This window comes from Plectropomus leopardus, chromosome 16 (genome assembly GCF_008729295.1).
Source record: "Plectropomus leopardus isolate mb chromosome 16, YSFRI_Pleo_2.0, whole genome shotgun sequence".
Lineage (NCBI taxonomy): Eukaryota > Metazoa > Chordata > Actinopteri > Perciformes > Serranidae > Plectropomus > Plectropomus leopardus.
Window position 1 is genome coordinate 21,875,026 of NC_056478.1, and position 16,372 is coordinate 21,891,397.

The 16,372-nt window shown below is 37.5% G+C and overlaps 1 protein-coding gene across 1 annotated transcript in view; it reads left to right on the top strand.

Annotated features, from left to right (window-relative positions):
* Nucleotides 1-16,372, top strand: part of tbc1d32 (TBC1 domain family, member 32) — an 86,065-nt gene that overhangs the window by 47,709 nt on the left and 21,984 nt on the right. Inside the window, exons 28-30 of the mRNA XM_042503384.1 lie at nt 932-1,015; nt 10,778-10,847; nt 14,133-14,248. Coding sequence (XP_042359318.1) covers nt 932-1,015; nt 10,778-10,847; nt 14,133-14,248 — 270 coding nt within the window. The remainder of the gene's footprint in view (nt 1-931; nt 1,016-10,777; nt 10,848-14,132; nt 14,249-16,372) is intronic.

Genomic DNA, 16,372 nt, shown 5'->3' on the forward strand with positions numbered 1-16,372 from the left:
ACAGTGAAGGTGTGATCGGGTCTGAATGTCTGTGAAATTGTATAGAAATAGAGTGGTGCGATAGTCCTAAAACCCGGAAGTAAGTTAGCATTTTTGCACTCTTGGTTTCCTCGTCTCAAAGTCAAAGTCAGTTTCCTCGTCTTCAAAAATCATAAAACTGTTGTTTGTTTGTGAAGATTATCTTGCTGAACAAGACATTTAAGTATCACAGACCTATGTTTGTCACAGATCTTATTTTCTGCTATAATCTAAAATCCAATGGAGAAATCCCATTGGCCTTTTGGGCAATGCTAACTTCCATGTTGACTTACAAAAAATGTCTTTCCTGCTGCTATTTATATGCTCCTGTACCACTGTGTTATTGTAGAGTTGTATTATACAAGAGGCTGCATTGCCCAGTGTTACCCCCTTTATTTCCACAGTTATATCTTCAGTGACAGTTGGTTGTTTCCTTGCATGGCACTGTGATATGACATAAAAGCAGTGTTGTTGTGGTTTACTCAGGGACAGTCAGGGGCAGTCAAGCTGTAAATAGATATGAGCCAATGCACATTTGCAAAGTGTACTGTGTGTGTGTTATTGTACATAAGTTTCTGCAGCTGAAGGGTGATCTTCTGTCAGACCTGTATCTGTCCTTGATTTAATGCTGCTTCATTTCTGATCTATCGTGCATATAACAAGTAAGTCCTTTGACCTATCTTTTCAGGGATTGCTACATTAAACACAAATACTGTATGGTTCAAAGGAAATGTGTTTTTCCAGACCACTTACACTGTAACCGGGCGGCTTTATAGTGTATGTAACAGGATGTTATCCACATTCTATAAATAGTTGAAGTAACAGAGCTGATGAGCTGATGTTTGAATTGGATTTGGTTTATTGTAGCTGTACTAGCATGAATTTTTTAAATGCGTGTGTTTTTTCTCCTCAGTGCTGGCTGACCTTCTGGAGAAGGTTGTGGCCCATCTATCCAAGTCTACCACAGAGTACTTCTTCTCTCCGGCTCAGTACAAAGGTCAGTGGGGAAGAACTATTCATTCAGTTGTTTCTTGACAGTTAAGTTAAAGAAAAAATAAATATAGGGTACTCTGTGGAACAGTGAAGTAGGCCAGGATCCTTGTCTATGGGATGTGAATACGACGTTTGTGTTGTCTGTGTTGTAAAAACTCAAAATGTTTGAGTTAAAGCAGGATTTAATAGGTCAATGATTTCTAAACTAATTTTACAGTCAGGTGCCGCAGCGTCCTTGTCTTTAATTCCACAATACATCCATTTTTCCTTATTGTAGTTCTTGTAGATACATTGATACGTAATGTACCAACGCCTTATTTTGATGAAATTTATTGCCACTGTGAAACCCAAATGTGCGGTGAGGGTGATCCCCACTGGGAATCCTGAATCAGCAGACTGGTATCTGGAGTTTAGATCAGGATTGTTGCTTCGGGAAAATTGTCATAATCTTTAGGAAAGTGATGCAGGGCTTCAGCCAGGCTGTTATCAGCAGGGGGAAGAGAACTGTTGACCCTGACTGGAGTGATTATCAACTTGTGGAAGGAGCATTATTTCAGTGTATGTGAGAACTGAGATATGACCATAAAGAAATTATAAATATGGATCTCATAAATATGATAATCTCAAATCTGATATTTATTGGAGCTATTATGCTGTTTCTACACCTCTGTTTTATAGCCCCTTGTCAGGAGTTGTCTCAGATTCTAAGCCTAAAATTATGAGCATTTATGTAGGTCTATAATTTATTCATGATAAGAAAAATTGTCGTAAGCTTTTATGTTACATGAAGTGTATAAATAGGACCTCATTCAACTATACCGCTCAGGTTTACAAACATGTATAAAACACAGCAAAAACTTTATTGACAAATAACAATACAAACAACAACAAAAAGAAGAAATAACCCCGTTAGGTTAGCATAATTGGATATCTCATTGTAAACTGCATGAAAAATATCTAATCTGAAACACATACTTGTCCATATTTACAGACAAAAAGAAGAAAAGTGTACTCAGTAGAGTGCAGATCTCTGCAAGGCGACCTCAAGCTGACCATGGCCACAAATTCTTGTACAGTAGACGCAAATCAACATGTTTCAGAAACGTCCCAGAATCTAAAAAAATATATGCCCCATCTGTTGCAGACAGATCCGTGGCACGTTGCATAGAGAAGATCGATATCTCCTGCTTTTAGGCACCGTATTCATCTCACAAAGTGCCTAACTTTAGTGGATCATAACATATCAGGCATGAAATGAATCTGCAGATGCTCTGGTTCAAAATGAGACCAACCTTTTCTTTGAATGGCCGTTTTTGAGCCACGATGAAGGCCAAGATGTAGCCTTCAACAGAGAAGTCAAGGCTTGCTATTTTTTATCTGAGCCAATTTCCATAAAACTTGATGAAACTTAATGTGCACACAGAATATTAGGCCAGTTGTTCCGGTAGTTTGCAAGAGTAGCTATACACACACACACACACACACACACACACACACACACACACACACACACACACACACACACACACACACACACACACATGCATACACATGATCATTGGACAGCACTACATATGTTTCCTACCATATGTTTCAAGTCAGTACTAGCTAGACATTTCCTAAGTTGTAATGGTGCAATTTTCTCGAGTAAATCACAGAAACTAGCTTTTAGTTAATAAGAACTTTGAATGGACGCTGCACAAAAAAGTAGTGGATTTATGAATAGCTCGTGCAACCTCATTCAGGGGTGGGTAGGACTATTGAAATGTTGAAGGCTCTGATTTTTGAGCTGTCATAGTTGACATACCTCTTCAATGTTGTGTAAAAGTTGGAAACAGTCCCTGTGGGCTGGCAGACAAGGGTAAAAGAAGTGGATAAATTCCTCCTCATTTTCAGAGCAGTGTTTTACCTTAGGTTAAAATTTGTTATGTTTCCCATATCAAACGGGTGAATGATTTCAGTAGGTTGGTTTGTTTTGTAGCCGGTGGGCTAAACAACCTGATCAGGCTGATGGCAGCTAGAGAGAAAGCTGCTAATTAGTGAATACCCAGAAAATCTTGCAAACTGAAGTTCTAATTGCATATCGCTCACTCTTATTTTACATATTTTTGCAAAATGCAGTTTAACAGGCCGTGGTAACCTCATGCCCTTCACGTGAAAATCTCTTTATACAAGTTATAAAAAGTAGTAATTTGCTTACTTCAAACATTCAGCAACAGATTCCCTCCAAATCCTTTAATAAGTGTAAATTAAATGAAATGAGTTCCTTAATGTTTAATCACATTCAACATGTTACATGCCATACTAGTTTGAAAAAACATAAAGTACTGTATGTTTCAAAGAAATTCATCCCTGGAAATAATGAACATTACACTTGAATTGAATTACTAGATGCACCTTTTGAATAATGTTTTGGTGTATGTGCAATTGTCTGGTGCTGATATTATCATAATTGTGATATTGCCTCTACTTTTGCACTGAAGGGGATGAGCCTAAGAACAGAGGTCAGGCAGAGAGTCAAGTACATTTTAATGGCTTTTTTTGTAGAGGCTTGAGATTTACAGCAACAACAAAAAAAAAAAAAAATACAGAGAAAAGCAGAATGGGAGAAGAAAAGGAGAACACAATGATGACTTTCGATAAAAAAAAAAAGCATATCAATGGCATCTGGTCAGCTGCTTCTCCCTGACTCAGCCACGTAGACATGAAAAGAGACATTTGTATACTGTAGTAAGTAGTTAGGATTGTGACTGGTTAATTAAAACGTCACCATTATTTCGCGCCTACAAACGCTGTAGCAACATGTCCACAGACAGAGATGTTAGACAATACTGTGTGTACGACTGTTTTAATGAGAGACACAAAAAAGGTGAGAACACAGGGACGTAACAACAAAGAGCTATTCATTAGTGATGCAGGGTTAGCACATCACTTGAGTGTCTTAATATTGTTTTCCTCACATGGTCATTACATTAGATGTGGTACAGTGATCTTTTGTCCTGTGGGATACTTTGACAGTACGTCTTAAAAGATTCAGCACTGTGATGTGTGAAGAGCCTCTCAATGCGTATTTCAAGAATGATACATCCTCTACAAAAGGCTTTGTAAGCAGCAAAGTGCAATTATTATTATTATTATCTTAAGGTGAATACAGATTTGTTCTTATTAGGTAATTTAGTGACTTTACATGAACTACTGAGACAAAACAAGAGAGGTGCAGTATAGGTGAAGTCAGTGAAGATCAAGTGGTAGAATGCAGTTTTGTTGTTAAGAATAACCAGGGATTTTACCCATAATGTTAAGAGCAACAGAGGCAACTGTTATTAGTGTCACTTTAAGTATTATCTCCATCTCTTCCACAAGTAGCACCTTCTTCAGCAGCACAGACCTGCTAACAATTACTATACCACTCAAACTCATTAAAGTTGGCTCAGTTTTACAACTTAATGGATTTTTATGGAAATCAAATGCCCATTGTGTGTTAGTGTTATACAATGTAACATATACACATCATCTTATTCAAAAGCACATGCCCTGTGCACAGCACTTTCAGTCCTTGTAACTTGGTGTAGGTGATAGCAAGAAACATGAGGCTGATGGCAAATAAGTAGGTTCACAGCACACAAAAACCCTAAGTTGCTTTTACTTTTTCTTTATTATTTTATTTATTTATTTATTCATTCATTATACACCTGTTCATTGTATTGCACAGCAAACTTGATGCTTTATAACATTTTTGAAGAGTATGTTTTTTAAAGTGTAAAAGTTACTTGTCATTCCAGATGTAGGTTATGTTATGTTACATTTTTAATGGGAGTGGAAAAATCTAATACCAAATTATCCATGCCAAAACATTCAGATGTGGTCATATTACACAAAAGCTTAGTTTGATTCTATTTTGAGCCTAAAACTGAGAACTAAAGACACTACAGATACACTCCAAATAGAATAGTATTTTTCACAGTAATTGTTTTAAACTGATTCTAACCAAACTACCACTTATTGTATTTAAATATGAGTCTGTCATATTCCAGTCAATAGCCACCAAGGACATTTGAGCTATCAATAGATCAAAAGTGGTCATGAAAAACTTCATTAAGTTCATTGAGTCCATTTGTTTTAAAACTCTAAAGCTTGTTTCTCCACTATAAAAATGTCTATTGTTTTGATTTGGTGGCTGATGAGAGGATAAGATGAAACTGTGGGAGGGTAGACATCTGCTGTCTTACACATCTGCTGATTACAATTAGCTATTAGAAGACTCATAGTATGCATCTTTACCCTTTTCTCTGTCTCGATATACCTGTAAAGATGTGATCAGCCCAGCTTTTGAAACTATTAAAACAGTCCAACTGTCATATAGTTGTATAGTTGTTTTAGGATTTAAATCTGTCGCTCTCATGGTAGCTTCTCTGAACAGATGATCATTCTTAAAATGACAAATTGATACTGTCAGGCAGATGCTATGTTTATTTCTTTTCCCATAATACTGCTCAGTGTAATAAAGAACAATTTTATTTTTTGTTACTCCTCTAATAAGATACTTTTATCAACAATTACTCTAATTAATAACAAATAAGAACATGCTCAAAGTGTCCAGTTTTTTGTCTCCTTGCCTTTTGACAACCCTCCTTTGCAGCAGGTTCAATTCCCCCCTATGACCCTTTGCTGTGTGAAAGTGTTGTTCCCATTAGTCATTTACTGAAGTTACCCTTTAACTGCTGTGTTGCTATGGTTATGTGTGGTTTAATACGATTTGTACAGTAATTTAAAACAGCAGGTGTACTGTCGACTGGAACTATGTTTGAGATTTCCTGTTTGAAATTCAAATGGATACCTGGCAACTTCATCAAAAAGAGCATTTTCCACAGTCATGGTATATTAATATTAGCTGTAATGCAGGTTTTTGAAATAGTGTGCAGAATTTGATCTTTCTTATAAAGAATTCACACAAATGTCCCTGAAGAAAAGCAGATAATACAGGAAACTAAAATAATTATTAGCCAGTCAATTGTGGCAAGAAGATGACCAGTGAAGGGTAGCATCTGTCAACGGTGTTTCTAAAATTATAGTCTAAATAATGAATGATAATGCTTAAAAAGGGCATGTAGAATGTATTCAGTGTGCTTTTATTTATTATGCTTTTTTCATTAAGGATAAAGACTTGTCAGTTAGCCTGTTTCCATTGAAGGTTGAAATATGTTCCTACAGTGTACTGAGTGTCTTTCATCAGTACAGAAACACGTCTCCTCTGAGGCCACACTGATGAAGAATCTTAATTCTGAGTGTTTGTTTTGATGATTTATTTATCTAAGTTCACTCACACCCTTCAAAGTTGTTGATTTTTCCATTTTATGACATGTTTTTTTTCAACCCACTACATTTTTAGAAATCAGTCATACTCATTTACATAATTTTAGCAACATCAAACTCTTCATAGGGTCCAGTTCGCCCACATTATATGCATTAGTTTGGTAGGAAATTGTCTGACCAGTTTAATAAAGATTTGCATCATTAATTTGCAATTAAAGGGACCATGTAAGCACAGTACAAAAGATACACGATGGATGCAAAGACTTTGTTGTAAACACAACCTGACACAGTGGGAAAACCAGTTATAATCATGTTATTGCATATTATAAGGCTGGAGTAATATGTCATATATTGTTTCTGTGTTTAAAGAGAATAAAGAAAGAAAGTCTGCTATTCAATCTGTCATACTGAAAATATGTAAATGAGTATGACAGATAGGAAGATGTAGGCAACTTTTTTGGTGTAAGCAACCATGATTACAAAGCATTCATTTTTTGTGTAATAGTCATCTTTTTCACTGTTTAAATAGAATTATGATATATATGGAACAAGAAGATATGAGCAGCTGGTTTTGTTGCTACAATAGCTCGTCAAGTGGGCTGGTCTCTCTGTTTACCTTTGGTTGACCTCAGAGAAAAGTATTTGAAATTATTCTTAAAAAGAATTGAAATGAATTTGGATAATTCAAAGAGACTAGCCTGCTCTGATACTTTGCTGTAGTTTGTGCTTCCAGAGTCCCTAAAACTGAGGTGACAAGCACAGTGTTAGCGTATTTTGTATCTAATTTCACTCCTGGACATTATATGTCTCCTACATCACTTAGAAGTCCTTGTTTGTGTGCAGTGGAGTTTACAAGTTTTCATATCACACCTGTGTGAGTTTTATCCTTGAAAATGATTGGCCTGCAAACTAACTGTGATCTCACAAAATCATTCTCATACCTGAATGTGGTGAACTCAGATCAAAAGTACATACTTTTACTGCTTTTAATCTAGATTGTTTCTCTGAGAGTTGCCGAGTGTTGGAGATAGCTGCCATAGATATGTCTGCTTTCTCTTAAATATAATGGATCTACATGGCACTCAAAATATGCCTTTGAAAAACTTAACAGCAACGTCTCTTTCCAGAAATCATGACCTGGTTACTTAAGATAACCCACACACCTTGTTGTGAGCAGTTTCATAGCTCAGTGGTACTTGTTGAGCTAGCAGTAGATGCACACTTCCCTTTTTTCAGATGTATTTTTTTCAGCACTTTGAGCACCACAAACTGAGTGCCACCTAGTTCCATTGTATTGGAGTAAATGCAGACATCTCTGCAGCCAATCTCCACAACCCTCAGCAACTCTCAACAAACAGTCTCTAGCACTATAGGTTAGAGGAAAAATATGTATTTTTGATTTTGGGGTGAACTGTCCCTTTAAGATGAGCACAGAATAATTTTACTCTGTTAGCAGGTAAGCATGAAAACAGCCTTCTACTGTCAAATTCTGCACATTCGTCATGCACAGTGAAGTGCAAGTGAAGTGACAAAAAGCAAAACACATTTTTTTTTGCGTATATCATGTAATATGTATTCGTCACTAGTTTTGGGAAAATGTAGAACAAAATAACAGCACGTAAATAATAAATAATTTCTGACTCATCTGAGCAGTTGGATTTTGGTCAGACATAAATAACTTGACAGAACCTCCTTTAGTTAGTACAGGTCCATAGAAGCTGTTGTATAAAATCTGTGACACCCTGAAAACTGTTTTGCACCTTTTGCTCCAGCATCACACCAAGAAGCAGCTGTGAAATTGCCATATTAGCCCACATCTCTGCATCTCTTTATTGCTTTGAAATGAAGGGTCTCTGGTGTACTTTCTATTTCACACACACACACACACACACACACACACACACACACACACACGCTGCTATTCCATTTTCCCCTCTAACATTACTCCCACCAAATAACCTTGGAGGAGACCAGGCAGCTGTCGTGGCACTTGTTGAATTGTGCAATCTGCCAGTTAGGTGTGTGTGTGTATGTGTGTGTGTGGCAGGGTAATGGGTGGTAGGCACCTCTTATTGTTTGATTGACGCTGACTACAGTCTCAGACACTTTGCCCTACTCGAGTGCTCCCATTGTATGGAGCGAGCAGACTCATTTGGCAAGTATTAACCTCTGTCAGTGCACTGTTCTGAGTTGTATCTCCTCACCCTTCATGGCCCTGACTCCTAAAGGCGGCTGTCCACAAATCTCATTTATTTCAGCTGCCTGTTGAAATTGGGTGGCTGGAAACAAAGAGAGGGCACCTTTTTTTTATATGACTGTTACATCTCAATAGCTCAGGTGGAGATCTCCCCCTTTTTTTCTCTCTGTATGAATCCTCATTTAAATAAATTTTCTCACCACATTCCGTCAGTTAAACCACCTTCTTTCCTGTTTTTTAGCCAGCTACAGAGCAAATAATACCTGAAAACGATGTCAGTTCAAATCAACTTTATTGTCAGTATAATAATATACAAGTAATCTGAATGTTGTCATTCCAAGATGGTGCAACTGGGTAAAAATTGAGCAACTGAAGAGAAATAAGACACTTGTCATTTTAGAAATGTGTATAGTATTTCTCAGATTTAAGTTTTAAAATAGTTTTAGCAGGCATGATAACTTACTGCACAGACTGTAGTACACTGTACATACAGTACAGCTTACATGCAGGGAGCAGCTAAGGGGAAGCTGAGTTAAGTTGAACAACAGCCTTGTTAAAAAGCTGTTTCTGAGCCTGGACACACTCAGGCCTGTTGAAAAAGGTTCCACTGATGAGCTGGGAATAACACCACACCTGAGCTGACCGTATTCCAGTACATGTCAGAAAACCAAGATGTAATTAGCAATACCGATTTTAGGTTAGCCATTGTTAGGAATACTTGTTGATAACAACAGGTTACCCCTACAAACACTGTAGCACCATGTCCACAGACAGAGATGTTGGACATAACTGTCCAACAAATAAATCAGCTGTTGCCATAGTTCTCCTAAATGCTTGACACATGGGAGAATGTAAGTTCTGCAACCTCATTAGATGTTACTAAATCATATACACTGGACCTCTAAGACTGCACATGTGCCTCATTGTAGATGTTGTGGGCTTATTTTGAATTGTTACAACTAATGTCAGAGGTACATTTCATGTGCCGTCTTTCAGCAGTTAGTCTTTGTAACAAAAGTTAAATGGTTGTGATTACAGTTATTACAAACGGTAAAACTGACTGCTGGAGAGACAGGATCAGATAGAATGAGGAGGGAGGAAATAAAAACAACAAGAGAGCATTCGTCTCCATTAGACAGTAATTGCCATCAGCAAGAGGTTTTTAGAGATGTTATTATGTGAGGAGAGAGGGGTGAGAGACAATACAGCACTGGTTGTTCTGGCACTGCTTCATGCCCTCATCACAAGCTATTTTCTATCAATTAATATAGAATTTGATGGCCTGTGATTAATCCACATTGCTCAGCTCAGATTTTTCGATGACAACAATGTTGAATTATCACTTTGGTATGTAGATTACAGCCACGGTATTATCATTTCCCTTTCATATTTCTGCACCATTAGTCTGTAAATTGGATTTGAAGTTTTCCCTGCCTCGGATGCTGCCTGGATAATACTTCTTCTATTAATTGTCGAATCCTCTCATCATCTAACCACAAACTGTCTGAGGCAGGGGATACATTAGCCCAAATGTAATAATATTCTTTTCCCCAAAAGCCAGGGAGCTGTGGAAACATCTTCCAAAACAAAATATCAGTGCTCCTGCAGTTATTGCTTCTTTCATCGCTCTCTCCACACAATTACAACTGTAACTCCAAAAACTAATATATTTTTATGATTCTGCACACTTAATGGTGCTAAGTAAGAGCCCATGAGAGCAGCTGCTGAGACTGATAGCTCAACGATCTGTACAAAGCTCTGGCATGTGGATCTAAAGCTGCCCTGCTGCAGTACTTTCAGCTGCTGTAGTATCTCGCTCCACAGATAAAGATAAAGTCCACAGATAAAGAGCTTTCTCACAGGGCTCAAAATTTCATACCGTATATTTTCTCCCAAAACTCCATCACACTCCTAAAATCATGAGTTATGACTCCACTGCTCTAAACCATCAAAGTGATGCTGTGAAATTACCCGTGGCTGACTGTTAGTGAAATTACCCAAGTCACCTTGATGCTACGCTACCTTGCAAACATCACAATTAAATGGCAAACAACCACTGTAAAACTGCCAGCTACGCAATTACCTAGACACAACATCACCTCTGTATTGTCTTCAAAGTAGCAAGTCATGATAGATTGTCATGTTTTTCCATTCAACACAGTCTTTTCCCCAAAAAACCTCCAACCATATCCCCTCTCTGGGTACTGCCCTGCTTGGTAATAACCACCTCTCCTTTTTAATCGGCTTGTTTTACAGCAGAGGAGAAGACTGTGGAGAACGCTGTGTTATCATCTGTGGAGCAGCTGGGAATCAACACCTGTCTCAGGTATGTACTGAAAAGTGTTTTTCTATAGCTCATAAACCTGTATTTAATTAGACAGTCTTCTGACAGCAGCAACCGGGAACGGAAGCAGCAACCTGCTGTGAACAAACACTAACTGCATGAACTGCAAGCTTCATTTTAGTTTCTGCAGTGTCTGCTCCTAAAATAAAGACCCTTAAATGTTTGAAGTCTGCTTCCCAAGATACATTTACTTCAGTTTGATACTAGTAAAAAAAAACCCTACACTTTATGGTAAAGAAGGTACATTTACTCTAGTAAAAAAAAAAAAAACAGATCCCTCTTCATTATGCTAAAGAACGGACACTTTATGCTAAGGAGGGTACATTTACTCCATTTTCTTAATGGGGAAAAAAACCATACATTCACTCTAATTTGATACTGGAAAAAAATATTAAGAATTTCATCTGCTGCAGTCTAAAGCGGGTACTCCCGCTTGATTAATGGGAAAAAACCTGAAGAAAATCTCTCTACTTTATGCTAAAGATGGTAAATTTGATCCAGTTTGATACTGTGAACAAATATTGAAATTTCCATCCACTTAATGCCATTGTGCAAGTGCCAAGTGCATTAATAATAGTTTGATACATGGGACAATTATTAGAATTTCCTCTACTTTATGCTAGATGGGTGAATTTACTCCAGTTTGATCCTGGGTAAGTTTATTAAAATTTCCTCTACTTATGCTAAAGAAGGTACATTTACTCCAGTCTGACACTGGGAAAAACTGTAAAAAAAATTCCCTATACTTTATGTTACTCTGCTTAACCAACTATTTGCTCAAAGTCATTTTAAAACCTCGCCCAAATATTAATTTACCCTGTCCTTATATCTGTTGATTTAAATTCCCTGAAGCTAAAAGTCTGTTTGTAAAGGTGCCACAGCAGTGCTCTAACATTTATTATTATTTATTATTATTATTATTATTCTTATCTAACATTTAACCTTTATTTAAAACACCTATTAAACTTCCACTATACTTCATTTCAATCATGAACTTTACAACAAGTAATTTCATTCTGACATCAGAGTTAACCTGAGAGTGTACTCCACAACATGGTGTATTAGATTCAGTCTCCCACCTTATTTTTCCATTTTCATATCGCTATGAGCCCAGTCTATAAGAAAAAAATGACAGCGGAAGTGGTGTTTACACCACCACGACCACGACACATATAAACACAAACAAGTCAAGTGAACTTGAAAAGATGGAAAGCTGTTGAATGCAGTTTAGGCTTTCATAATATAAGATGGGTAACATCACTGTCCATGCAGACAATTATTTTTCAACCAGGAAAGTTACAGTGGCTTTTTCACCGTAGGCTAAGATTGTTGTATGTTTGTTGCTGCCGCTAACTGGCGGGTTACACTCCCACTTTCCTGACTCTCGCCATTACATTTGAAGCAGTGGACCAGCACACTCAAATGTAGTGGACCCAGATGTGTAGTCATGACAACATACCTGTTTTTTTGGGGTATTAAGAGTGGAACGGAGCAAAGTCAAGCACATTATGATGCTGCACGATATTAAGATGTATCGACTTAGAATGATAGCAGCATTCACACACCTTGTCTTGCTCACCATTATTGTTATTGCTCATTATTGGCTCCAGTGCACCATTTGACAACACCCACAGCACTAATTGGTAAATAAAGTTCCTCCATGACGTTCCTTGGTTGTTTTTTATTTTAACTGGGAAAAGGCTGTCTCTTGTTACAATGCCAGACCAGAAGCAGTCAAATTGAAGTCAGTGCAGTGGGTGGATTTGAAGGTCTTGACTTAAGCAATGTTCATACATCTGGCCCCAGGTGTTTGTTCCCGTCCCTCAGAGTCACAGACGAATGGGGTCCTTTCTGGAGCTGCATTGTGTAAGGAGTTGAAAAGTTAGAAGGCCATGCTAAAGAAGATAGATAAAACAGTTTGTCCAGACACACAGCACATTGAAATAGAGACCAAAAACGAATGAGCCTTTGGAGCCCCTTTGTGGGCTGTGTCAAGGCCACACAATGTCGAAGGTGTGTCCTTCAGAGGACCTCAAAGCCACTTGTCTATACCTTTTTTTTTTACATCAGAAATACGTGCTTTCCTATACGGAGGAATAAATTTATTCCCTGCTGCTCCTATATTACGCTCTCACACCTGTCAAAGGTGTGTAAGGGTTCTCCTGCTGTTCACTCTAATGATGCATGTGAGCATAGTATTTGGTCTGTTCTTTATTTTTCCACAAGTAGGCCCTCTGACTTGTGTTACTGTTCTCACACTGCTCCTTTCCCCCCCTAATGACACCCCACTGCTCCATTACATAGTGGGTCTATAACTCTTGCTCGACACCTCCCCTGAAGGGAGCTCTCCAGTGCCATGTTTACTTTCTGTGTATCAACTGAAACAGTGTGTTAGTGGTACCCACAGACAAGTGTGTCATCGGAGATGAAAAGTTGTTAGACATGAATTTAGAATTAATCTTGACTTAGAAGTGACAGAATACCACTGACCACATTGGACTTGTTAAATTCAATTTTGATGAGTACTTCTGTGTATTTGCCCAAGGCCTCAGTATGTCATTGTCTTTGTTATAATATCTCCAGTATTGTGGGTCATTTTGCATACAATATGGGGATTATGGGAGTTCATACAAAGATAATAGCTCAGAGAAATTGTAAGTCATCATGAAACATTTCACAGAAAAACAGCTTTTACTTATTTTGCTTCTCAGATTTAGAGAAACATGATTAATTGCAGTGAGCTATGGAGAAGTGATGTAATTTAATACTACACAGCTAAAATCAGAAATACTTTATTTAACCCTTGAGGGGGAAACTGGGATATGTTACATTTACTCTTATACTATATGTAGGCATAGAGACATTTCAAGAAAATAATGGAAAATAATAATGCAAGACAAAAATGAATATTATGCTTCAATTTCAAATGCAATATATATGCAACTTTAAAATATAAGAAATAAGAGATATGTTGCTTAAAAAGTCAGAAATATGTACAAATATATGCTATTAGATATATCATACCACAAGTTTGCTAAATATAAATAAAAGAATAGAGTAGGTAAGAATTAAATGCTAAGGGCATTGTACAGGTGAAATTCTGTGTACTTTATTGCACAGTTAAATTCTTATTTCACAAATGATGTAGAGGGCTTCAAGTCAGTGTCGCATATTGTGCAGTTTTGTAATGGAAATATTGCAGTATAAAATAAAATGTGCCTGATGATCTGAAATATAAATGATTTATGGTTTTTATGTTGTTAACAGGTATGGCAGCTACCTCAGGCTACTAACAGAAGATGCTGTGAACGACCTGACGCTGCTAATGAAGCATATTAAGATCTTCTTGTCCACACAGAGAGTCAAAACTGCCTCAGAGCTCAGTATCCTTTACAGACTCCACATCTGGGCTCACAAAGAGCAGGTCGACTATAACTATAAAGGTATTAACCCTCTGTTAATAGATTTTGCACAATTTCTCGTACCATATTGCTTGTTTAAATTGTCTACATTAATACATGACATTTGTGCTTAAAAAGTGTGATTGGGGTGCCATGGTAACCTCAAAATGAATCGCATGACTGACTTTTGTCAACAAACTAATGTCTGTCCACCATTTCTGGGACACAGATTGTCAGAAGGAAGTTGAAAAATAAGAATTATTTTACTTTTTAAGGTCAACTGCTTTTCATTCATTAGTAGGACTAGGTGTTAACAATCCCTGAAGTTACAGCACAGCACTAACTCAGGTGAGGTTTCTGCTCAGCCAAGGTGACCGCTGGATGTTGTTACCAGACTGACACATCCTCAGTCGTGTGCCTCGACTTCATCAGGTTTTTCAGCCTTTTATCACAAGACACCCTCGACCGAGGCAACCCACCTGCATACTACATCCTAAACACAAGCAAACAGCCATCCTGCCTTTACTCTAGAAAATACAATCATGTGTATGTCGATGCCCACTTGTATTTTATTTTAATTTTATATACAACATTCTTTCTGTCATCCAACCGAGGACACAGTATTTATGTGCATGTGTAGTTGCAGCAGTGTTAGATAGATAACTGCAGTAATCTCGCTCAGAGACACAGGGGACTGATAGTGTCCATCTCTGTCTGATCAACACAATACAGATTATCTTGCTCCATCTGTGTCTCTGAACAGTTCATCCTCATTTTGTCCCAAATAGCAACTGATATGCCTCCTTTCTCCTTCAGAAAGTTTCCTTTTGTCTGTGAACAACTGAACATGAAAACACCGTAGAGATGAAGACTCACAAATATAAAACAGAATGACATTTTCCTTGTAATACTGAGATCACACTGACATTTGAGCTAATGTGAACAAGTTGGTCGTGAAGATCTTTTATACTGAGTGATTAGATGGCAATTTAGCCGAATGCAGACTTAGCACAATGAATTAAAGAAATACTTGGGTCCTGAAATTGAGCCAAAACACAGCAAACTGAGTGGTCCCTCAGTTAAAGTCAGGATATGCAAAGTAGAGCTCTGATTTTATAGAGGGAGACGTTTTTAATCAAGGCAATATTTTAGCTTGAGTGATGGTGCATCAAAATGCTTTTTTTCTTTTCCAGGCTCTGCTTTATTTATAATTCTTTATCATTCAGAATGATGTCTTGACAGCGTGTACTATAAATAGATGAGATATGTCTGTCAGTCAGTTTCAAAGAGCGTGAAGCGGCATTTAACTGAATGTGATTGTTAACTGAAGGCCAACCAAGTTGTTAAACAACCCAACAGTATGAATACTAAAAAAAATGTGAGGATATTGTAACCTGATTAATTGAGAGTTTGTAGGCATATTTTTCATGCTTTTAGACTTTACCTAGTGAATGCTTTAAGGGCAAATTTTCAAATTAAATCTCTCTGTGCGCCTTCTACCTAAACAAAAGTTAAAGGTTTACATTATTTAAACGCAGCAAATCAGCAGGGAAACATAGAAAACATTAGATGTCAATATCCCAAAGATTGTTTTCTAGAGTCGAATCAGATTGTATTCTCACTCCCCACTAATTGCTGCTCAGTTCCTCTAGATCAGGACTGGATTATAAAGATGGATAACATGACAGCTCCCACAAGAAGTGCACACCAATCTTTCCTGAAGATGGTTTCTGTTACTTTAAGAAGTTCTTGCATGCAAATCTTTGCTCAGGAGTTCATTTTTTCTGACAAGTTTAGTTATAATAGGTGATCCGATAAAAGAGATTGTGATGTCATGATTGACATCTGTGTGTGTCAATGGTGCTGCTCACGATTTATCCAATGGGTGTATGGGCAGGAACTCAATACCACAGAGATCGCCTCTGTCATCAGAGAAAGAGGGCAGCAACCCTCTCAGGGATATTTGGGCTTTTTACACTGGATGAACTGCAGATGTGTTGCAGATTGTTTTTATAAACAATCACTCAGACTTGCATATCAGGGTAGTTATTTGCTTCCAGCAGGATTTGAATCAAATGATTAAATGTCCAAATGAAACTGAGCTTG